The 23,437-nt window shown below is 43.0% G+C and overlaps 1 protein-coding gene across 2 annotated transcripts; it reads left to right on the top strand.

Annotated features, from left to right (window-relative positions):
• Positions 1-17,492: 17,492 nt before the first annotated feature.
• On the top strand, positions 17,493-20,830 carry LOC148012464 (pentatricopeptide repeat-containing protein At4g33170-like). Of its 2 annotated transcripts, XM_087669577.1 has the most exons (2): positions 17,493-18,907; positions 19,005-19,171. In XM_087669577.1, exons 1-2 carry the CDS (start codon positions 17,641-17,643, stop codon positions 19,019-19,021), a joined length of 1,284 nt encoding a protein of 427 aa, XP_087525703.1. In that variant the 5' UTR covers positions 17,493-17,640; the 3' UTR covers positions 19,022-19,171. The 2 variants fall into 2 exon arrangements, with proteins under 2 accessions (XP_087525703.1, XP_087525702.1); XM_087669576.1 differs by having other exon boundaries at positions 17,493-20,830.
• Positions 20,831-23,437: the final 2,607 nt, after the last annotated feature.

Raw genomic sequence — 23,437 nt, 5'->3', positions numbered from 1 at the left:
GGTGAAACTAACTAGGGGTGGGGTTAGACTAACTAGGGGGGTTAATGTAACCAAGGGGGTTAGTTAAGCTAAGGGGGGGTTAATCTAACCAAATTAGGGTTAATTGACTTAAATATGGTTAGCCTAACTAATTAAGGTTAGTTAACTAACCTCTAGTTACAGTAAGGAGGAGGAACGGGGGAGGGAGGAGGAGGAGGAGGGAGAGGAGGAGGAAGAGGAAGGGAGTGGTGAGGGCGGCGGTGCGGCCGGCGAGAGAGGCCGAGGAGAGCCTGGCAGCGACGAGCGGCCCTGGCGGTGGCGAGGAGAGAGCGGCCTGAAGGGGGAGAACGGCCGCTAGAGGGGCCGAAGAGGGGAGGGAGGCGGAGAGCGCCCGCTGGGGCGGCGGCCAAGGAGGACCTGGCGGCGGCGAGCGGGTCCACGAGCAGAGGGAGGAAGGAGAGGAGGAAAGGAAGAGAAGGAGGAGGAGGGGAGGAGAAGGGAAGGGAGAGAGATGGTTGTGGTAGGAGGGAGGGAGAGGGGCGCAGAAGGAGAAGGGTGGAGGTAGGAGGAAGGAGGAGAAGGAGGAAGTTATGGGGAGAGAGAGGGAGGGGGAGGAGAGAGAAAAAAAAGAACAAGAAGAGAGAGATAGAGAGGAGAGAGAGAAGAGGGAAGGGGGGGATGTGGTTGGAAAAGGGGGGGGTGTGTGGTTGGAACGGATGCGGGAGGGGGAGATAAAATGAAATTTTTTAAAAAAATAATAAAGATTTTGTTTTTTAAAAATAATAAAGATTCTTTTGGTGTGTTAAAATAATAAATAAATGAATGAAAAGAAAGGCGTGCCCCCATCCCGTGCGCATGCACGGGGCGGGGTAAAAAAATTTGTCGTTGCGAGATGGGAATGGCGTTGCGACGTCGGCACGAGGTGTGTGTACGTGATCGGGTGTGGCAATTTGCGTAAAATCGCAAATGCGTGCGTTCACGCGCGATACGAATCGCACGAAACACATCAAAATAAAGAAAAATTAATATCTCACAATCCGATCGTCGAAACGAAATGGCATAAAGACAAAAAATGTACCAGATGGCAGGGAAAGATAGGGGAAAAGGTCAACGGTGGTTCCAAGGGAATAAAGGGCGTGCACATGCAAAAAACACCAAAAACGGCATCGAAAACACATACGGGATTAATTTCGGGAAATCCGCTCACTGAAATGTAGGGCGGAAAGAAGGAAAAATGTGCAAAAGAATGTGCCCACTAATCCTATGATGTCAAAACACAATTTCGACTATGAGAGGATGCGTTCACATGGGAAAAACGTAAAAATGACACACGAAAATACGATCGAAAATTAATAACAGAAGATCGGTTCACCGAAACAGAGGGCAGCAAAAACGACAAATGTGCGGAGGACAGGGTTTCATAGGCATGTCTCGTTAAAACGCAGTTCCGATAGGGGTCGGAGGCGTTCACATTCAAAAAATACCAAAAAGACACTTAAAAACACTTTTAAAAATTAATAATAATAAATCCGAAAGTCAGAATAAGGGGAAGAAAAAAGGAAAAATATAAGGAAAGGTGCGGTGGACACGGCTGCTAGGTCAAACTGGAATTCCGATGCAAACAAGGCAGGTTCACATGGAAAAATGTCAAAAAGACGCATGAAAAGGTCCCGAAAAACTGCAAAATTAATATGGGACAAACCGTGCATCGAAATGACACGAAGTAAAAAGGAAAAATGTCAAGGGGAAAGGGTAGGATAGGGCTATCATGTCAGATCACCGTTTCGAAGCAAGCAAGACGCGTTCACATGGGAAACGGTCTAATTTTTGCAAAATCCCTCAAAAATTAATAACTCAAAAACCGTACATCAGAACAGGGGTGGGTAAAAAGGAAAATTGGACAATTCAAAGGGATGAATATGGCTATAAGTTGAGATTGGAATTTGGGGGAACGTAGGGTGCGTTCACATAGAAACACAGCAAAATAAGGAAAAAAGAGAAATGGAGGAGGAACATCCCCAAGGGAGGGGTGACAGTGGACAGGTGGGTGGGGAAGGGACCGAGGAGTGTAACAGAAAGTCATGGCATACATGCATGGTCAAAGTGAGGCATATGCAAGGCGGTATGCAAGGTAGACGTGCAGGGACGCGGGGTGACACTTAAAACCTTAACGGATAGACTTGGCCCACCCTCTGTCTCACGCTCTGTTGAAAAATACAGAGGGTAGCCCTTGCCTAAAACCCATTGAGGTAATCCTCATGGTCACTTGTGCAAAGGTTGTATGCCTTGTGCGCGTTTGATGGTGCAACTGTGCATCCCGCCCTATGCCGGCATACGGTGAGAGAAGGAAGGCCATGGAGCCTTTGGTGCAGTGCACAGAAATAGATCGTGCTGTGTGCATTGAGAGGCCCATCACATGCATGCAACACTTCATTCACACTTCTCACCTCTCATTTGATTTGAAGGAAAAAGACTGGTCACTCGCCCCACCCTCTGTCTCACTCTCTATTGATAGTTACAGAGAGCAACCATACTCACGTCCCCATCCGGTTAGGATGAAAGCTCGCGTCACTCGATTGTTTGTCGATGAAGATTGCGTCGTCAGTTGTTGAAGAGGCATACCCAGGGAGGTAGCCATCAGATCGAACATGGGGCTAGATAGGAACATGGCGTTTGCTAGAGGACTGTCAAACGCTCTGCAGAAAGGCACAGGACACAGCGTACCAAGGGAGGCAGCTTCGGAACTGGATCTTGGGGATGTCAAATGATGAATCCACTTTCTGGACTGTTGGGTGTTGCCACCTTTTCCACAGCCAGCTTCCTGCCCAAGGGTGTTAACCACCTTTTCTTGGAACGAGGCCTGCTATGACAGGGAATTTCTTCCTTTTCTCCCATAACAGTTTTTTCCTTTTCTTATTTTTTTTCCTTTTTTTTCGTGTTTTGTTGTTGTTTTTTTTTCTCCTATTCTCGAGGGTGTCTCCACCTTTTCTCGAAGAATAGGTCGGCATGACATGGACCGAAGTCCTTTTCTCCCATGACCAATATGTATTTTTTTTCCTTTTTTTTCCGAATTAAGCAAGGGAATGGTAGAAATACCATTTGTCAGAACCAACCTCGCCACTGCCCCTGGTGGAAAATAGAGGATAAGAGATCAGGGCTGGAAGGTGGGGCTGAGGGGACAGAGGGTTGCGTCCACCTCATCAGGAGTGGCTGAAGAATGGCTATCAGAAGTAGCATCATAAGAGTTACAGTGCCACGCCAACGGGGGAAAGGATCAGGTGACCGTGATTGTCAAGATCCCCAAGGAGGGAAGTACTTCTTCAGGCGATATCCATTGATCAGGAAGGGATCATCAGAGGCATCAACGGTCTGCACTTGGACAGAGCCATTAGGGTTGACAGCAAGTACCTTATATGGGCCCATCCACCGCTGTTGGAGCTTGCCAGGAAACTTGCCAAATCGTGAATCATAGGCTAGGACCAAATCACCTTCTTTGAACTCCTTGTGCTTGATGAAGCTGTCATGGTAAGCCTTACGTCGAGCTTGCGTGGCTTCCATGCACTATAGAGCCATCCTGCGAATTTCGTCCAAACATTCCAAGTGTAAGAGACGGTGTTGTAGTGAATCATCGTCCCCCAAATGCTCTTTGATAGCCACTCGCAAAGAGGGAAATTCCAATTCAACAGGGAAAACAGCTTCTGTACCATACACCACCACCTGGAAGGGTGTCTGTCATGTTGCTGCTTTATGGGAGGTTCTGTACACCTAGAGGGCCTCTGTAAGTCAATCATCCCAATCACGACGATGTGCGGCAATTGTCCTTGTCAGGATCGAGCACATGATGTGATTGGTGACTTCGACTTGGCCGTTGGCTCTGGGGTAGTAAGGAGTGGACTTGCAATTGCGGATCTTATACAGCTCTGTCAACTCTTCCATGACTTTATTAATGAAATGAGTGCCTTTGTCACTTACCAGCTCTAGGGGACTGCCAAAACGGGTGATGATATTCTCATACATAAACAAGGCCACGCTGTTACCATCGTCCCGCTTTAGAGCTTTGGCTTCACACCACTTAGTAACATAATTCGTACATACCAGGATGTATCTGTTCTATTTTCTTCTGGTGGGTGGATCAATGGGACCTACAAAATCAATCCCCCACTTCTCAAATATCTTTAGGGAAAGAATCGGTTGAAGTGGCATAGCGCTGATCTTGGTGGGTTTTCCCATCCTCTGACAGGCATCACATCTTTTACAGTAATCATATGCATCCTTGTGGAGGGTTGGCCACCAGTAACCTACTAGCAGAGCTTTCCTGGATGTAGCTTCTCCTGCAAAGTGGCCTCCACATGGCTCGTCATGGCAAGCCTTCAAAACAATCCCAATCTCATCTCCTGCAACACATCTTCTGAGCACTTCATCTTTGTCTTTCTTGTATAGTGCACTGCCTAACAGGGTGTAGGGGGCTGATTCTAACATAAGCTTCTTCATGTCCCGACTAGAAATGCCAGGAGGGTACTGTTGGGTGTTGAGATATCGAGCTCCACTCGTGATATGCCAGGGTGACCGTTGTGCATTTATGTCACCGACCTATTAGTTACAGATGCAGTTGGTACACCGCCTATGAATAATAGCTAGATGATAGCTATCCTTATCTACTCTAGTTCGTGGCTCAGTTAGTATACCACCTTAGTTAGTTGAGCTTGGTTTGAGATCCATATATAGGGCTCTTCTATTTCTATGTACTTGAGTTCTTTTTGGCTTACACAACTAAGAAGAGGAAAATTGTTTTCAGCCTCCACCTTTGTGTGTATTCCCCCATTGTGCAAGCAAGAAAGCTATAAGTGAGACTCCTTCCTTCTCTCCCATAATCTTGACATGGTATCAGAGCCTTGTTCGTGGTAAGGAGCTCAAGAAAGCAAACCAAGTTTGTGGTGTTCTGGTAAGAGGAGCAGTGTTGCTTTCATTTTTTGTTTTGGGAGCAAATCTCTGCAGGTAGCACAGCCGGAAATTGCAAGAGTGCATTGTTTCAGGTTGAGACGCCCTTCACGGTGAAGCAAGAGGGCAATATATGCTGCGGGACAAGGGCTTTAGCCCTTGGTGACCCTGTTTTTTTTATTTGAAGCCATTTCAGGGCCTATTTTGGAGGCGGAAGTTTTCTGCACGCACTCAGGAAAAGGCCCTATTTTATACTGCGCGACCACTGTTTTACAGGTTGGTGAAAAGTTACTGTAGAAATTGCATCGTATATCTGTGCGCAGAGACATTGGGAGTTACAAAATCATCCCTGTTGCCTGTTGATGCAAAATCGTCACTAGAAAGTGACTGTGCAGTCAAATACCACTTTCGTTAGTTTTGCAGATTAGCCCTTGTGAGGCTGAAGTTGTGTTCTTTGCAGTGACAGAATTTTTTGCAGTGTTCTATAATGGTGTCTAATTCTCTTTCATAGATTGTCACTGAAAAGCTTGACAAGAACAACTTCCAAGCATGGAAGTTTAGAATGACGAATTTCCTTATGGGAAAAGGATATTGGGAATTTGTTGCAGGAAATGAAGAAGAACCGGTTCTTCTTGATATTCCCAATCAACAGAAAATGCAAGCATTTAAAGCATGGCATGAGAGAGCCAAGAAAGTTATGTATTGGCTGTCTATCAGTATTTCAGACTCTATGATTGTGCATATTCAGGATGCAAGTACGCCAAAGGAGGCATGGGATACTTTGTCAAAAATGTATAGCACAAATATGCAAGCCAAGAAAATGCAGCTCAAGCAAGAGTTACATAATGTGCAAAGAGAAAATATGAGCATCAATGACTACCACATGAAGGTAAAGAAGATTGCAGATGCACTTGCTTCCATTCGGTTGCCAGTGGAAGATGATGATTTAGTTTCTGTGACCTTGAATGGTCTAGGAAAGGATTATGCACAGTTTCGAACATCCATTTCCGTCCGTGAAAGATTTTCTGATTTTGAGGAGTTGATTGCTCTTCTAATTTCTGAGGAGCAGAGAAATGGTGGTGCATCTTCTTCAGGAGGAACGTCAAAAGAAGCTGTCTTCTACTCAAATGCTAGAAGAGGTAGAGGTCAGAGGTAGAGGAGGCCGATCTGGAGGCCGTGGTAGAAATCAGAATATGCAGCAAACTCAAGAAAACCAGTCCTATGGAGGAGGACGTGGTAACTCTAGAGGCAGGGGGAGCCAAAGAGGTCGTGGTGGATGGCAAAGAGGGCAAAATGCAAACAGCAATGTTGAATGCTACTACTGTGGTAAAATGGGTCATATGGCTAAAGACTACTATAAAAAGCAGAATGACATCATGAATGGAAAACTGCAACAAGGGAATTATGCATCTTCTAGTAGACAGGGTGATGACAGAAATGAGCATTTGTTTATGGTGTAGCACATGACCAATTCTGTGACAAGTGCAAAAGAAAGTAACGATGTGTGGTATGTTGACTCAGGTGCTTCAAACCACATGACAGGTCATGCAGAATGGATGCAAGATGCAAGGAAAATGGAAAAACCAGGATTTGTGGAGACTGGTGATGATACTGCACATCCTATTGTGCAGATTGGAAATATTCCTTTGTCTATGTAGGATGGGAAAAAGAAATACCTGTCAGATGTATTTCATGTTCCAAATATCACCAAGAACCTGGTTTCTATTGGTCAAATGGTTGAGTAGGGCTTACAAGTCAGATTTAATTCCCATGGATGCTTTGTTGAGGATATGAAAAATAAAGGTCGCTTGATAGCAAAAGGAAAGAAGAAGGGTAGAATGTTTACATTGGATGCAGACATGCCTGAATTGAGTGCAGCAATGTTTGCACATGGGACCGGTGTAGTTGCAGATATTGACATCTGGCATAAACGCATTGGTCATGTTAATGTACAGTGACTTAAATCAATGCAAGCCCAAAATATTGTTGCAGGATTGCTAAAATTCAAGGTTGTAGAAATACATAAAATATGTGAAACTTGTCAGTTTGGAAAACAGGCAAGGAAACCATTTCCTAGACATGTTCAAGAGAGTAAGAAGCCATTGGAATTAATCCACTGTGATGTGTGGACTACTAAAGCTGCATCTCTTGGAGGCTATCATTATTTTATCACTTTTATTGATGACTATAGCAAAAAAGTTTGGGTGTATTTTATGAAAAAGAAAAGTGAAGTTTTTGGGCATTTCAAAACTCTTAAAGCTATGGTTGAAAAAGAAACAGGCCTGCAAATAAATGCCTAAGGTCAAATGGAGGGGGAGAGTAAAGAAACAGGCCTGCAAATAAAATGCCTAAGGTCAGATGGAGGGGGAGAGTACCTCTCAAATGAGTTTGCAAGGTTCTTGCAGGAGCATGGCATAAAGCAGCAATATTCATGTAGTCATACCCCACAACAAAATGGAATTGCAGAAAGAAAAAACAGGCATATTGGAGAGGTATCTCGTGCCATGCTCAATGAAAAAGACCTGCTAGATTTTTATTGGGCTGAGGCAGTTGCTACAATAGTCTACATAATGAACAGGACTCCCACTACAGCAATACATGGGATGACTCTAGAGGAGAGGTATACTGGTACGAAACCAGATATTTCTCATTTGAAAATTTTTTGTTGCATTGCCTATGTTCATGTTCCAGATGAGTTGAGATCCAAGTTGGATCCAAAAGCTGATAAGTGCATCTTTATTGGTTACTCTCTACAGAGCAGAAAGGGTATAGATGCTATAACCCTTCTACTCGTAAGTTTACAGTGAGCAGAGATGTTGTTTTTTATGAGATGAGTAGCTGGTATAAACCAGTAAATGTGATTGATGATGTAGATGCACAAAATGGTAATGCTGCACAGAATTCAGAGCAGCAGTCACAAAATATTAGTGGACATGGAGCGTCTTCTAGCAGTGGTTCACATTCTTCGCCATGGACAGGCAAATTGAGATCAAGAGAATCTTCTCAAAGCAATGCAGATAGTGGTATTCAGGTGTCACGAAAAGGAAAAGAGAAGGTAGATCAGCCCATGTTTGATGTGAATGCAGGTCATTCTTATGTGGATGGTGAGTCTAGTGGTTCAGAACAGAGCATTGATGATGAGTTGGGTATTCCTTCTATTGTTACACCTAGATTAAGGAAGACCAGGGATGTTTTGAGAGCACCAAGAAGTGAGCCTACTTTGCGTAGGTCTACCAGAGCTAGGTATCATGTGGATAGGCTGAAATATGATGGATTTATAGCCATTCACTATGCATATATGGTCAAAGTGATACATGAACCAAAGCCCACTTCTTTTGAGCAAGCCATGGGAAAAGAAAAATGGGAGAAAGCCATGGATGAAGAAATGGATGCCTTGGAAGCAAATGCTACATGGGAATTGGTACCTTTGCCTAAAGATAAGCATGCAATTGGTTGTAAGTGGGTTTATAAGGTGAAACATAATGCAGATGGTTTTGTGAATAGATACAAGGCAAGATTAGTAGTCAAGGGTATGCACAAACATATGGCATCGATTATGAAGAAACATTTAGTCCGGTTGCAAGGATGGCAACCATAAGAGCAGTCATTGCTACGACTGCATCAAAGGAATGATCTTTACATTAGATGGATGTAAAGAATGCCTTCTTGCATGGCGATTTGCAAGAAGAGGTATATATGGAGCAGCCACCAGGTTATGTGCATGCTGTTCATCCTGAGTTTGTTTGCAGGTTGAAGAAAGCATTGTATGGCTTGAAGCAAGCACCTAGAGCATGGTCTGACAAGATAGGACAATATCTTGTCACTATTGGCTTTCAAATTTCCAAGGCAGATTTCTCACTTTATGTGAGAAAAACAGAGAAAGGTATTATGCTGCTTGTCGTTTATGTTGATGATTTGATTATGATAGGTGATAGTGATGAAGATATCCTTCATGTGAAAATGCTATTGAAGCAGAAGTTTGAGATGAAGGATTTGGGAGAGCTACGTTATTTCTTGGGCATTGAGGTGATTAGATCACCAAGTGGGATACAGCTCTTGCAGAGGCAGTATGGATTGGACATGCTGTCCAAATATGGGATGACAAGTTGTAAGCCTATTTCAGTTCCTTTCGAGCAGAATGTGAAGCTGAGTGCAGATGCAGGTGAGCTTCTGGAAGACCCTACTATGTACAGACGCATAGTAGAAAGTTTGATTTATATGACTATTACCAGGCCAGATTTGAGCTATGCTATTGGATTGGTAAGTCAGTTTATGCAGGCTCCAAGGAAACTGCATTTGGATACGGCTAGACGCATACTCAGGTATGTGAAGTCCACATTGCAGTATGGACTATTTTATGAGACTGGGGTTCAGATACAATTGCATGGATACACTGATGCTGATTGGGTTGGTAGTATTTTTGATAGACGATCTACCAGTGGATATGTGTTCTCTTTTGGGAGTGCTGCAATCACTTGGAGCAGCAAGAGACAGCCTACAGTTGCCTTGTTGAGCACAGAGGCTGAGTACAGGGGCGCAGCAATGGCTGCATGTGAGGTAGCTTGGTTGCATAAGCTACTTTATTATATGCATCAGCCTACAGATGGGCCAGTTGTCATTTATTGTGACAACATGAGTAGTATACACTTGGCAAATAACCCAGTCTATCATGCTAGAACAAAGCACATTGAGGTGCATTATCACTATGTGTGGGAGAGGGTTTTATTAGGTCTTATTGATCTAGTTTATGTTAGCACAGAGGATCAGGTAGCTGACATATTTACGAAGGCATTGGGCGCAGAGAAGCTGGGCAAGTTCAGAGACCTGCTTGGTGTGCAGGAATTGGGATTGAGCTCAAGGGGGAGTGTTGAGATGTCGAGCTCCACTCGTGATATGCCAGGGTGACCATTGTGCATTTATATCACCGACTTGTTAGTTGCAGATGCGGTTGGTACACCGCCTATGAATAATAGCTAGATGACAGCTATCCTTATCTACTCTAGTTCGTGGCTCAATTAGTATGCCACCTTAGTTAGTTGAGTTTGGTTTGAGATCCATATATAGGGTTCTTCTATTTCTATGTACTTGAGTTCTTTTTGACTTACACAACTAAGAAGAGGAAAACTATTTTCAGCCTCCACCTTTGTGTGTATTCCCCCATTGTGCAAGAAAGAAAGCTACAAGTGAGACTCTTTCCTTCTCTCCCACAATCTTGACATTGGGTTGCTAGCAGATTGGCAATGTCTGTATACCAAGGGGTTACAGTTTCTACCAAGAATAGGGAAGCATCAGGGAGGTCTGGATCATCCTGCTCCTCGTCTGCAGTCTATGGGATATGCGACAGATGATCAGCTAGAACATGGGAACGACCAGGTTTGGTCATTACCCCAAAGTCTAACTCCTGGAATAGAATGAGCCATCTCATCATTCGTCCTTTCACATCTGCTTTGTTCATCAGGAAGGACAGGGCCTCATGATCCACATAAAATTTAAAGTGGGTAGACAGTAGGTAGTGGCGAAACTTCTCTAGGGCAACAACCATTGCCAAGCACTCAAGCTCTGTCACACTGTGTAGTTTTGTTCCCTATCAGTGACCTTTTGGCTTGCATAATATATCAGTTGATCTAATTTGGAGGGGCCCTTTTGACATAGGACAGCACCTAGCCCTTCAACTTATGCATCTGTGTGTACATGAAACTCCTTCGTCCAAGCAGGAGGCTGTAAAATAGGTGCCTCAATTAGGCAATGTTTTAGGGTATTAAAGGCCTCTTCATAGTTATCCGTCCAAAGGAAATTAGCTTATTTCCTTAGGATCTTGTGCAGAGGGGCTGCCTTAGTTGCAAAATGTGCAATAAATCTTCTGTAATAGCCCACATGGCCAAGAAATCCTCTCAATTTTTTGAGGTTTGTCGGTGCTATTAAGGTGGCAATCTTTTCAATCTTTGTAGGGTCTATTGCAATTCCTTGTGCAGAGACAATATGGCCCAAAAGAACTCTTGAGGAGACACCAAAGACACATTTATCAGGGTTGAGAGAAATCCCATACTCTCGGCATCTGTCAAAACATTGCTCTAGGTGTCCCCAGTGCTCACGGATCAAACTATAGACACAGAAGTCATCAAGGTACACCTCAATGAAATCATGCAAATGGTTCTGGAAGGCCGCCATCATTACTCATTGGAAGGTGGCAGGAGCATTACAAAGCCCGAATGGCATCACTCTATAGGCATACGTCCCCCATTCCATGGTGAAGGTTGTTTTAATTGGTCCTCTTCTCCGATTTGGACTTGGTTATATCCGATGAATCCATCCAAGAGGGAATACATCTCATGGCTTGCTACTGTGTCCAACAGTTGATCTGTAAAAGGGATAGGGAAATGACCCTTCTTCATCTTCGAATTGAGCTTTCGAAAGTCAACACATATTTGAAGTTTCCTGTTCTTCTTGGGTACTACCACGATGGGTGAAACCCATTCACTGTTAGCCACATGATAAATGAACTCTGCTTCAAGAAGTTTCAATAATTTGGCCTTCACCATAGCAGAGTAATTAGGATTCATCAGTCTTTGTCTTTGCCTTACAGGTTTGGTATCGGGCTCTAAATCAATGTGATGTTGACATACTGTAGGATCAATCCCCTTTAGGTCTTTGTAGGACCAAGCGAACACATCTAAGTTCTCCTTTATTAGGTTGTGAAGGACCACTAATTCCTCTTCTGGAAGATTGAGACCCACTTTCAAGTGACTTTCAGTACCCTCAGCATCCAAGAACGTTACTTGTCTTTCACCTTCCACTTCGTGGATAAATGTCCCACGAATTGCTTCTGGGTAGAGTTCTGACTCCTTCAAGAGAGTCATATCCTCATCTGATGTCCTACTAGAACCAGTGTCCTCCTTCTGAACAGATGACTCATTCATCTATTTAAATTGCTGAAAGGGTATCAGAGCCTTATTTGCTTTTGTTTGAGTGGTGACCTCTTCAGGACTCAAGGCTTCATATTCAGAGGATGTGTCCAGGAATGTTACATAGCACAGACCTGCTAGAGGTTGTGACTTTGAGGGCTTGGGCTTCTGTTAGCAGGGGGCATCATCATCATCTTCTCTTTGGACTAAACAATCAGGGCGACAGGAGCCATTGGTGAACTTAATTTTTACGCCTTTAATCCATTGCTTATACAAATTTTGCATACTTTGGGGTCCATTGACCAACCCAAACGGAACCATGGTCATTCCATCCAGTACCCTGAGATATTCGGCCTATGAGGTCTCTATAGGGACATCAACTAGATCATCCTCTATCAAAGGAAATTCTTCATCTGCACTTCCATAGCCTACTTTATTTTCTTCCTCATCAGTTTCATTCTCATCTTCTGGAGGCTCTGCCTCGGCCTCTGTAGAGGCTCTGTAGGAGAAGAACAAATCGTCTACCTCTGCATCTGCTTTTGCTTCTGTCACCAGTTTTGACTCTACTTCTGGTTCTGGTTCTGGCTCTGTATATGTTACTGTCTCTGTATCTGCTCTGTCTCTGTTCTATAGACTCTCTGTATCTGCTCTATCTCTGTACTGTTTCTGATCTGTAACTGTACTGTCTCTGTACTAACTCTGCTCTCTTGGGCCTCTTGTCCTATCTCCGGGACTATCTCTTTATCCTTCTATGGCACTGTAGTGCTCTGTAATGTATTGTATTGTTCTGTACTACTCTGTCCCTCTATAGGTAGGTTGAACTTCACAGTTTTGGCATGAGAGTCATTTCCATTCTGAACCACTGGTTCCTTCTTTCTGGTGCGTGTCACAGCGGTAACTTCCAACTCGACCAAATTGGAAGCAGGTTCTTGTACCTTCTGTTAGCTATCAGTGACATTGGCCTTTACATAGACTGGACTGGGACAGTCCTTTGCACTGTGGCCTTCTCCTTTGCATCGACTGCATAAGGGCTTGTAATCCACTGACCTTCTGGGATTTGGACAATTTGGTGAAATGTGTCCATTTTCTCCGCATCTGTAATACTCCACCTCAGATCTTTGACCATCGCCAGACTGTCGTCCTCTATAACTTTGAGAGGAAAACCTCCTTGGACCGAAATTAGGACCAAACTCTTTAGGCTTGGGTCCAATATCCTGTGTTGTCATTTTAGATTCCAACAAGTTGAATCTTGCATTTTCCTCCTTCTGTCTTTGTTCATGCATCTCTTTCAGAGAGTAGATATCCTCTGTATGGTTCTTCCGCAAACAGTAAGAACAAAAAGCTCCAGGAATGGTTGGTTTTCGGGTACATTCAGTAGCTAAATGTCCCACTTGATGACACTTTCCACACCAAGTATTTGACCATATCACATCCCTTTTGGCTCCTGCAGAAGTGGATATATTGGTGGTATTCACCTTGAACGTCTGTAACTTCTCTATAATCACATCCAGAAGCTCTTTCTTGATACTTGCAAGTGAGTTGGATAAGTAGTCCTTCAGATTTTCACATCTTGCAGTGCTTGTTGTAGGGTTTTGGGAAGCTTCTATAATTACCGTATACACTGGTTGGGTAGATCCAGAAGGTCCTCTGTTCTAGTTCTGATTCAGAGCTCCTATTGAGACATGGGGTTGTTGATTCCAGTTGGTAGGATTCCACTGTTGTTGAGTGCCATTGGAGGAACTATTTGAGGCCACTGTTGTTGTGGTTGAACCATCATCTGAGGCACTATCGTCTGCGGTGACCACACTGGATTAGGTGCACTATACTATGGCATTGTTTGCATCTGGGGATAGGGGTAGGGAACTGTCCCTGGGACCGCATTTGATGGGTATACCATTCCAGGCATAGGAGGAAGTAAGACTCCTCTTCCTAGAGTCATTGACAGCCTTGCTTCAACTTCGTCATACAATCTTGCACCTTCCATTGCAGCTTGCAGATTGACTGGTCTTTTCAATTCCACAAACTTGCGAACTTCTAGTTATAGGCCCCTGAGAAACACTCCTTTCTGGATACCTTCATCCAAATGATGGTTAGTCCATCTCTTCAGGATGGATTCCATTCGCGAGACATAAGCTTCTACTCTTTCTCCAGAGGACTGACTTAGGTTCATGAACTCCTATTGCATCCTCTCTTCAAAACCTTCACGCCTGAATTTAGTGAGGAAGGCCAACTTTAGGTCGTCCCATGTGCCAAAATTTCCTGATGCTTGTCTCTCATATCACTGAAATGTCGTGCCCTTGAAAGTGGCGGGGAATATTGCTAACCAATGCTCAGGGGTTGTGGCATTGTTAGCCACACATACTACCATAAACTCTGCTACATGAAGATCAGGGTCTTCATTATACTCTCCTTTAAAAACTGGCAATGGGACTACATTTGCTGGCCTCATCAATATTTCCAGGACGGATCTGACTAGGAAGGGGACCTTGAGTTGCCATGGGGACTTCTGTAAAGAGTGCTTTTAGGGAGTCAAAGGAAGCTTCTGGTGCAAGCCTGTTCTCAGCTTTGAATTTTGCCTTCTCTCTTCTCACGTACCTCTGGACTCGTTCCAATACTTGCCTCTTTATTGTGTCACTCATCAGGGGGTTGGCTTTAACCACTTGTTCTGGACTCAACAGGATAGTATCTGAGAGGGCTTTAGTCTCTGATAGATTCTCTGGCCAACATCACTTTTACTTCCTTCTTTTCAACATCTCTGAATTCGGCTTTCAAACCACTACAGAGGGGAAGATATTCTGTTCTAAAAGTATCAAAACTCATTCTTCTTAGGATCGTCGTTGCCTCATTATAATAATGCCAGCTTCTGAGGGTTTCATCTCGCACAAGGAATCCACCTTGTGTGCGAGCCTTGGCAAATAAATATGGTTTTACACAATCCACTGCAAAACCTCACGGAATCCACCATGGAATATGCCTCCTGGCATCAATTGGACCAAGTGAACCCCAAGTCAAGGTTGGCATAGACTAGTCTATGAAAGCCTTTTAGGCTCTCTCAAGCTTCCTTCTCTATCTACCCATGACTCTTCCTATCCCCTTCAATCTATCAGCAAGTGTCTCTATCATGTTAAAGTCACTTGTAAGGATGATAGAGTAGACTATAGCCTTTAGAGAGTTCCATATCCTTGCCCTAGAAGTATATGACCCCAGAGCGTAGAAAGAGACAATGGCTATTCTTATTCTATGTTTAGATGGTTCACCACCCAATTATTCTTTGGATCCTTGGTAACCCTTTTAACCATTGGCTTGATTTTATTAAGGTAGCCCATTGTTGTGCCCTCACTACCACCTACCACCTTCGTGTTCTATTGAGGATGACTCATATTCTTTTGAGATTAGGTCTAGGTTCCTTCCACGTGTGGCCCTAGATACTTTAACCTCTTGAATGCATATAAACTCAATCCTAATGCTCTCTTGACATATCTATGTATTAATTACTCTAGTCTTGGTTGGGCCAATTAGGCCCTTCAAATTATAAGACATTATTCTTAGTTTGTTGCACATAATTTCTTGCTAGATTTGGAGTGTGTTCTTACCTTTGGAGCCTTTGTTGTTAGCTAAGGGGTTGTATGTACTCTAATTGACCTTGGAGAGCCTTCTTTGATTACCACCTAAATTGTTAATTGGGAGGGGGGAGGGATTGGGGAGACAAAACCAATTGGCTATGTTTACTTTGGAAGGACTTGACTCTATTGGCAATGTCTCCTCCTCTACTTGATATTTGGCGATGTCCTTCAGACCTTTTGCTCAATCTTCATGCAATTTGCTCATGTCAAAATCATTAATTTCTTTTTCAAATGATTCCTTGTGCATAGGGGTATCCTAGAAAAACTGGGGGCCATCAATGACGTTATGATCAGAATTGTCTAATTTGTCTCTACATTCAAACTTTTATCAACCCTTATACTTTTAGAGTTATCCCTATTTAGATTGATGAGTAGGGTAGCATATATGCCGGTATTATTCACTTTGTTTGGGGCCTTTTTAGTGCCATTCCCCCTACTAACATTGTGTTTTTGTTTCTTATTTTGGATTTCCTTGAATCATTGGTCATTTACCTTAGTAGATTTCAATTTCTTTTCTTCATTCTTTTTTGCTTTGCCCCATTTAGGGCAATCCCTAATGAAGTGGCCTTGTTTCATACATTTGAAGCACCCATTTGGGAGATTCTTTTCTTCATTCTTTTTTGCTTTGCTCCATTCAGGGCAATCCCTAATGAAGTGGCCCTGTTTCATACATTTGAGGCATTAGGGAGATTCTTATAGACTATTCATTATGCTCTAATGGGTTGGCCTTATAGACCAAGCCATTAGAGCAAGGGTTAAAATCTAGGGGTGCTAGTGAAGGTTAATGTTCAAAGTAGGACACATTGTCCAAGGATCTTGCCTAATGGGGCAACAATAGAACCCATAACCTAGTAGAAGGGGTTTGGAAAGTCTAGGAATTCCACCCACATTGGCAATTTGGTGGGCTTGGGGCCATGTGGATCGAATTGTGGGTGCCATTTGAATAAGGTTAAGGGTGAGTTTCGAAGTATCCATTGGCCGTAGGCCAATATATTCATGGCCATTTCCTTAGTTTCGAACATGAAGACAAAATAGTTGTTGGAGAGATACTTGTGGTCAATTATTCAACCCTAATCCCCAAAGGCCACCAATTATCCATGATCCACTCTCTCAAGACTTCGGTAGGGGGTTTGGCCCCATGGTAGAGGCTTATCAAGGCTTGAAAGTGGTACTCAAATAATACTTTATGTATTACTTTATTAGAGAGGGTAACAAAGCACACACCTTCATTCGTGGGAGGTGTTTCTTGGTGGTTGTTCGAGGTATGCGCTCCTTTGCCACAACTTGCTTGGTTGGAGTTATTCCAAATTGGATTGGTGTTATGGGAGCCTTCTTTCTAGCGTGCAAAAGCGGGGGGGGGGGGAGCTTGAGCCAATCCCAAAATCCCTCTTGTTTGCTACATAGGGCTTCCATCCATGCCTAGGTTATGGGGGACCATGGCTTTGTAGTCCAACCAGGGGAGGAGGGGGGAACCCATAGGCTAGAATCCAAAATTGAGGATGCTAGAAATACCTTGCACTGGCGTGGAGTTATTAATAAACAAAGGATTACCTTGCATCAAAGAGAAGGCTTGTCACAAGCTTTTGAGATGGGAGGCTAAATGAGTGGTTGTTTGGTTGGAACTGTGCTACCCCTTGAAGCTCCAACCTTGTCTATTATCCCCATTGGTGATACTGAATTCATTTGCACTTATTGGAGTTAGGCTAGGATGCAAGATCACAGTAGACATAGGCACAAATGGGAGTGTCGAGCCCCGCTAAATTCCCTTTGGAGTGGGGAGAGATGCATTGCCAAGATGATGTGCAAGAACTATTATTCTTGCCACCATGTGTGAGAGATTTTTGCCCTAACAACTAATTGAGGTGGTACCATGTCCTCTTTCTTGCCCTTCTCCCTCACCACTCCCCGTGTCCAAGACATAGCATGCAAGAGAGCAAGATTTCTCATCCTATTTAATAAATTTTTAATAAAAATAAGAAAACAAATCTCTATCTCTCGCTATTTAAATCAAATTTTAAAAACAAGAAAGGAACTGTGTGTGTGTGTCTCGCTGTAAGCGCCATTGACAACAATGTGCTTCCTTAGATCCCATTCGCACGCTCGAGACGTTCTATAGGCCTCACCATTGCGAAACTGGCTTCGGCAGCTACCATGATGCGCCCGATGTACAGCTACCATGATGCACCCGATGTATCACCATGTTCTTCAAAACCCTGGCGGGGTATGGAGATTTCAGCAGGTTATGGAAGGGGGACGGCCTCAGCAGAGCCCTCGAGGCTGCCAATCGCATGATCCAGGAAAGCACACCAATCCCAAAGGAGTTCATCAGGTCTATCCTGCAAGGATGCCTCAAGACGAGAGACCTGGCAGCTGCAAAGCAAGTGCACTCCCTCATGGTCTGCACTGGTCTCAACCTTAATGGCTGCCTCTCCGAGGACCTTATCCGCGTCTTCGCCTCATGTGGGAGATTGCCTGAAGCCTTGTGCATCTTCGCCGCCCTGCCTGACCCAAGCCTATATGCATGGAACACCATCATCGCTGCACATGCCAAGCTCGGTACCGACGATTGTGCCCTCGACCTTTACGCCAAGATGTGCCAGGCTGGTGTAGTCCCAGATAAAGTCACTTTTCTGTCCACTCTCAAGGCATGTGCCAATGCTGGAGCTGTACACAAGGGCATGCAGATTCATATCTCTCTGGTTGAAAATGAATCGTGCGTGGATATCATCCTTGCAAGTGCAATGGTCGACATGTATGCCAAATGCAGGTGGCTAGTGGATGCGCGTGCAGTTTTCAACCAATTGCCTAACCATGATGTCGTTATGTGGGGGGCTATGATTGCAGGATATGCTGAGCATGGAGACAGCTACCAGGCACTCGAACTCTACACCAGAATGCAACAGGAGAGTAAGAAGCCCAACTTGATTATATTTTCATCCGTACTTAAAGCCTGTGGCATCAGGCAGTGCACAGGACAGGGTAGACTAATTCATGACCAAATTCTTAGGGCAGGACTTCAGATCGATACAATACTTGGTAATGCCCTTGTGGACATGTATGTTAAGTGCAATAGTCTGCAGGAGGCTCGTAAAGTATTTACTAATCTGCCATTACAAGATGTAGTGTCATGGGGTGCTCTAATTTCAGGATATGTGCAAAGTGGTGATGGCTTGTCTGCCCTTGAACTTTTTGATGAAATGCAAGGGAAGGGCATGCTCCTGGATGATGTCATAGTTTTGTGCCTTCTAAAAGCATGCTCTTGTCTTGGAGCTACAGTGCATGGCAGGCTAGTACATGACATTGTCATGAGAAGTGAGCTAACCTCAAATTTGGTGGTTGGGACTGCACTCCTTGACATGTATGCCAAATGTGGAAGCCTTGATGAAGCAATAGGAGTCTTCAATATGTTGCCACATCAAAATGTTGTGGCATGGGGTGCTATAGTTGCAGGTTTTGCTGAGTCTGGTAGGTGGACTTGTGCTTTACAATGGTTCATGAACATGCTTGCTTATGGCTTGTGTCCAGATGGTGTCTCTTATGCAGGTGTTCTGAATGCCTGCAGCCATGCTGGATTGCTGACAGAAGGCTATCAGTACTTTAAATCCATGATACGAGAACACAACATCAATCCAAACATTGATCATTATAGCTGCATGGTTGACCTTCTTGGCCGAGCAGGGAAGCTGCATGAAGCTGAAGGTCTTCTAAAATCCATGCCTATCCAGGTTGATGCTATTCAATGGACATCTTTACTAACCAGCTGCAAGACATATGGTAACATGAAGCTAGCAAAGAAATGCTTCCAGCAGCTCCTACAGATGGACTCAGGTGATGCCTCAGGATACACCCTAATGTCAAATATTTATGCTGACACTCACATGTGGAAGGATGCCGAGGGAGTGCAAAAGCTTAGGAAAGATATGTGTGTAGTGAAAAAACCTGGAAAGGCCTGGATTGAGGTTAAGGAAAAGCCACAGGAGTTTGTTGTGGCAGACAATGGTGTCGCAAAAGTAGAAGGTGAATTTGGCAGGTTTAGAATGTTGAATAGAGTGCTTAAGAAGCAAGGATATGTACCAGAGGTGGACTCAGTTGTGGAACAGAGTACGTGAGAACAAAATACAACATATTAACTTCCACAAAATGGTGCAAATCCATGGACATCATGCTTCATATAATAAGCTTGTTGTTAGTTAGGAAACAACAGGGATAGATGCAAGTTGAAAACAGATGGAGTCCCGAAACATGACTAGGAGAAGGATCTTTGTGACAGCAGGTAATCACATGCCAACATGTGCCTGCAAGTTGCAAGTTTGCATTCTGTGTTGCCTCTTGTGGACACATTGTTCCAACCTCAGTTTGCTTGGGATTTCCTACTCTCCAGCTATGTGCTTGGCCTCCACCTCTAGCATCACACAGCACGAGCAGTGAACAGTCTGAAAGATAAAAAATCAGCCCTATTATGTTCAATGAAGCTGTCACAAGGGAATTGAAGTGGTTTATTACAGTGGCAATGGTTAGCTGAGAAACTCTATGCCAGCCTGAAAGATACTGAATCAGCCCTACTATGTTCAATGAATTTGTCCCAAGGGAATTGGAGAGGTTTGTCACATTGGCAATAGTTAGCTGGGAAACTCTCTGGTTTCCAGTCCCTTTCAGTTTTCTTAGCTTGTATAATGCTTGAAAAGAACTTAATTCTTTCAGGACTGAAACAAATGTGACGAGATTGAACTCCCTCCTGGGCCTCAATTGTGTGTTTTTGTTCTTTTTCAAGTTCATAACATCTGTCTGGGACAGCAAGTTACTTGCAGGGCAAAGTTGTCATGCCACATAATAATCAGCTCTGCCCTTTGAGTGCCTTGGAAATTCAAGACCTGGGAGACAAATACTTTAACAACTTGTAGAGGTAGGTAGATTCTTCGGCTGGCCTATTTGATGGCAGATATCTTATTGGCAGGTTGATTAGAAGATACAGAACAGAGAAGAGGAGGAAAGATTTATTGATTGAGATGAATCTTTCATTTGCAGTCCTATTACAAACATAGAAATGCTAGAGGTGTCCCATTGGTTTAAGCTTGGGTTCATAATTATGAGGTTGTGGACTCAAGTCTTGCTAGGTGCAACTCTTGGTTGGACATTTATGTTCACATGGTGTATTGTGTAAATAATTCAGACTCTTGCCCACTTGAACAGGGTCACCAAGAAGGGTCCCAATGTGACCAGGCTCCATTATTCAATTAGCTTGCAAGTTACCCTATCTGGGCAGAGGAACCACATCATCATGGATCTTGCCCACTTTTTCAGCTAATATTTGGAAAGAAGGCGCCACCTGCGAGGGTGTTTGGGTGGTGTATCTTACCTTGAAAGGAAAATACTCTATGATTTATTGCTTTAACTAGTCATAATGAAAGAGTTGAGATTATAATTGTCATATGGTTCATTTTATCTCATAGGTCATGTTTTTAATTCTTAAATACCTAAGCCAGTTCACTTTTGCAAAGAAATGATGGAACAATCACTCATTAAAAGGAAAGGTTATTCATGGGATTAGGATGAAGAGACTTATGCATGGATTGCGCATGATAAAATGTTGAATCATTTAGTTAAAATGCTTATGATGTAAAAAGCCGGTTAGGAATGTGTTATTTTGACTTGTAATCTAAATACTAGGGAGAGAATGGTATGTATCACTTTATGTAATTTCACGCTAAGGAAGAATAAGTGTGGATTGTAAATTTTTTGTGAAGTATTCAAAGGTCATTATTTTAGTTTGCTGAATTGGTCTTTTTAAGATAAGGCTTTTGTTTTGGGAAAGAGATGGTCTTTCTAGCCAAGATAAGTTGGTCGACTCTTATGGGATATTTAAGTGATTGCTTGGTTGATATTATGGGAAAGGAATGTTTTCCTTGCTAATGATGATAAGCTGATTGCATTGGTTGTGTATTCTTAAAAGTTCAAAGATTGCACTAGATCTCTCCCAAGGCTAGTTGCGGAACCTTACATCAAGGGGGTTAGTTTTACTACTTAAGAGAGCCAAATGAGCCTTGATTGAGAGAGATGGCTTCCTATAAAGGACCTTAAATAGGAGGTGGTAAGGATGCTAGGGAGGCTCTAGCTAGTAAATTTCTTATATAACTAGGAACTGCCTAGGGTAACTAAATACAATATTCTTGGGAAGCCCTGATTTTAGTTAAGAGTGGAATCTTGGGGGGATTGAACCTTCACGTTATTACTTCTGTATTGGTGGAAGGAGAAATTGTAATACTCTTGTATACTTGAGAAAAAAAGATGTAATAAGAAGATGAATAAAGAAATTGTTTTGAACTACTTGACAAAGGATTGCTTTATCATGTTTGAGTATTGTGGTATAATTTACGTGAACGAACCTAGTGACTTTAAAGGTCAATTAAGAGAGCTATCTTTACATGTCAATCATAAATGTGTTAGCTTAATTAAATAGCTAGAACACACCATTGAGAAAAGTGAAAGGCGAAACCTTGATGGGTTCATCCTATTGATGATAGTCTTAGTGAGTTGAGAGTTTTCCTTCAAGGTGCTAGAATTAGGAAAAGGCCAAATGCTTGACCACCTAGTATATCATCTTAGATCCTGATCAATGCCGTTTTAGGAGATTGAAGTCGGGACTATATTCTACAAGCTCACTATGAAGTGTGGCATTGATATGCTTTGATTTGAATTGACTTGCAAAAATATAGTGACTCGCAGCTGATACTAGGTGAATTATTAGGATACCTAACATTATTAGGAGCCTTGATTCATGTCGATCCTTGTGGGTATGAAGCACAGCTTCCCTTGTGAGATAGACTCAAGTTAGCCTATGCAACAATGTCCACGATATTCCAATAGAGTTTCAGATTGCATTCCCTAGAATAATCTATTGATTGGCTACCCAAATTGGGCCATCAAGAAAGTGTTTGACAAGCACAATACACGTAGTATATATCAGAGCAAAACAAAATGAATAAGTTAGCAATAATTCATACGCATGTTGCCTTAACATTTTGACTTGTAAGCTCAAGAGCGAAAGAGTTGAAGCTATCATGAAAGAAACCCCTTAAATGATATTATATTGATTATCAAGCACATTCTATAAAAATGAATGTTAAAATCTAAGAAAAGAAATCTCTCTTGAAGCAAATTAAGCCACTTGAGTTCATGGAAAAATAATCTAATGTTAAGATAGATGTTGAAGGTTGTGAAGGGAGTGAGCCTTGAAGTGAAAGCACAGAGAGTAAGCAAGAGCTACGGTGGAAGGAGCAAGAATAAGAGAAAGAGAGACATACACACAAGATGTGACAACTCCAACAATCACAATGTGTGACTGGCCTTCCTTTGATTCAAGAAACACACATACAAGATGTGAAAACTCCAACAATCACAATGTGTGATTGGCCTTCCCTTGATTCAAATGTCACTGAAAGGATAAAGAATGAAGGGACAATGATGGGAGCTCGCTATATGCAATGTACATGTGTGTGGATATGCAGGTATTGTCAGTGTAACTAATACATGAGCGGCTACGCACATGCACCTTTACCCCCAACAACCTTCCACTTAAAGGCGAATGTATCTTAGTGAGGAGAGAACAAGAAAAAAATGACAAAGTATAAATATACGTAAGTACAAAAGGATGAATAAAGACGTCATCTCATCCAATGCCCATCAACTTTCTAAGGAAGGCAAAGCACTTTGCTAAGAGAGAGGGCCTTATGGATGTACTTCTTCTGTGACAAGTATTCTCCTAGAATGATCATGTGTAATTTGTATCCCAAGAATATGTGGGACCTGCCCCATGTCCTTTCATCTCAAAGCTCTTCTTGAGCTGACCTTTCAAGGTGTCCAACTCTCCTAGCAATCAACATATCATCCACATTGAGGATCAAAATCATAAGTCTACCATCACGAGCCTTCTTCATGTATAAACATGAATCCATATCATTACAGAAATACCCTTGTGAATGTATAAAAGCATCAAAT

The sequence above is a fragment of the Lygodium microphyllum genome, chromosome 27 (genome assembly GCF_053477565.2).
Source record: "Lygodium microphyllum isolate KBCC chromosome 27, Lygodium_microphyllum_v1.1.10, whole genome shotgun sequence".
Classification (NCBI taxonomy): domain Eukaryota; kingdom Viridiplantae; phylum Streptophyta; class Polypodiopsida; order Schizaeales; family Lygodiaceae; genus Lygodium; species Lygodium microphyllum.
Note: the sequence above shows the minus strand (reverse complement) of the source record. Positions and strands in the feature narration are given on the sequence as shown.

Bases quoted from the DNA above. Each gene is read 5' to 3' on its own strand.
- LOC148012464 (XM_087669576.1), top strand. From the start codon at position 17,641: ATGTTCTTCAAAACCCTGGCGGGGTATGGAGATTTCAGCAGGTTATGG.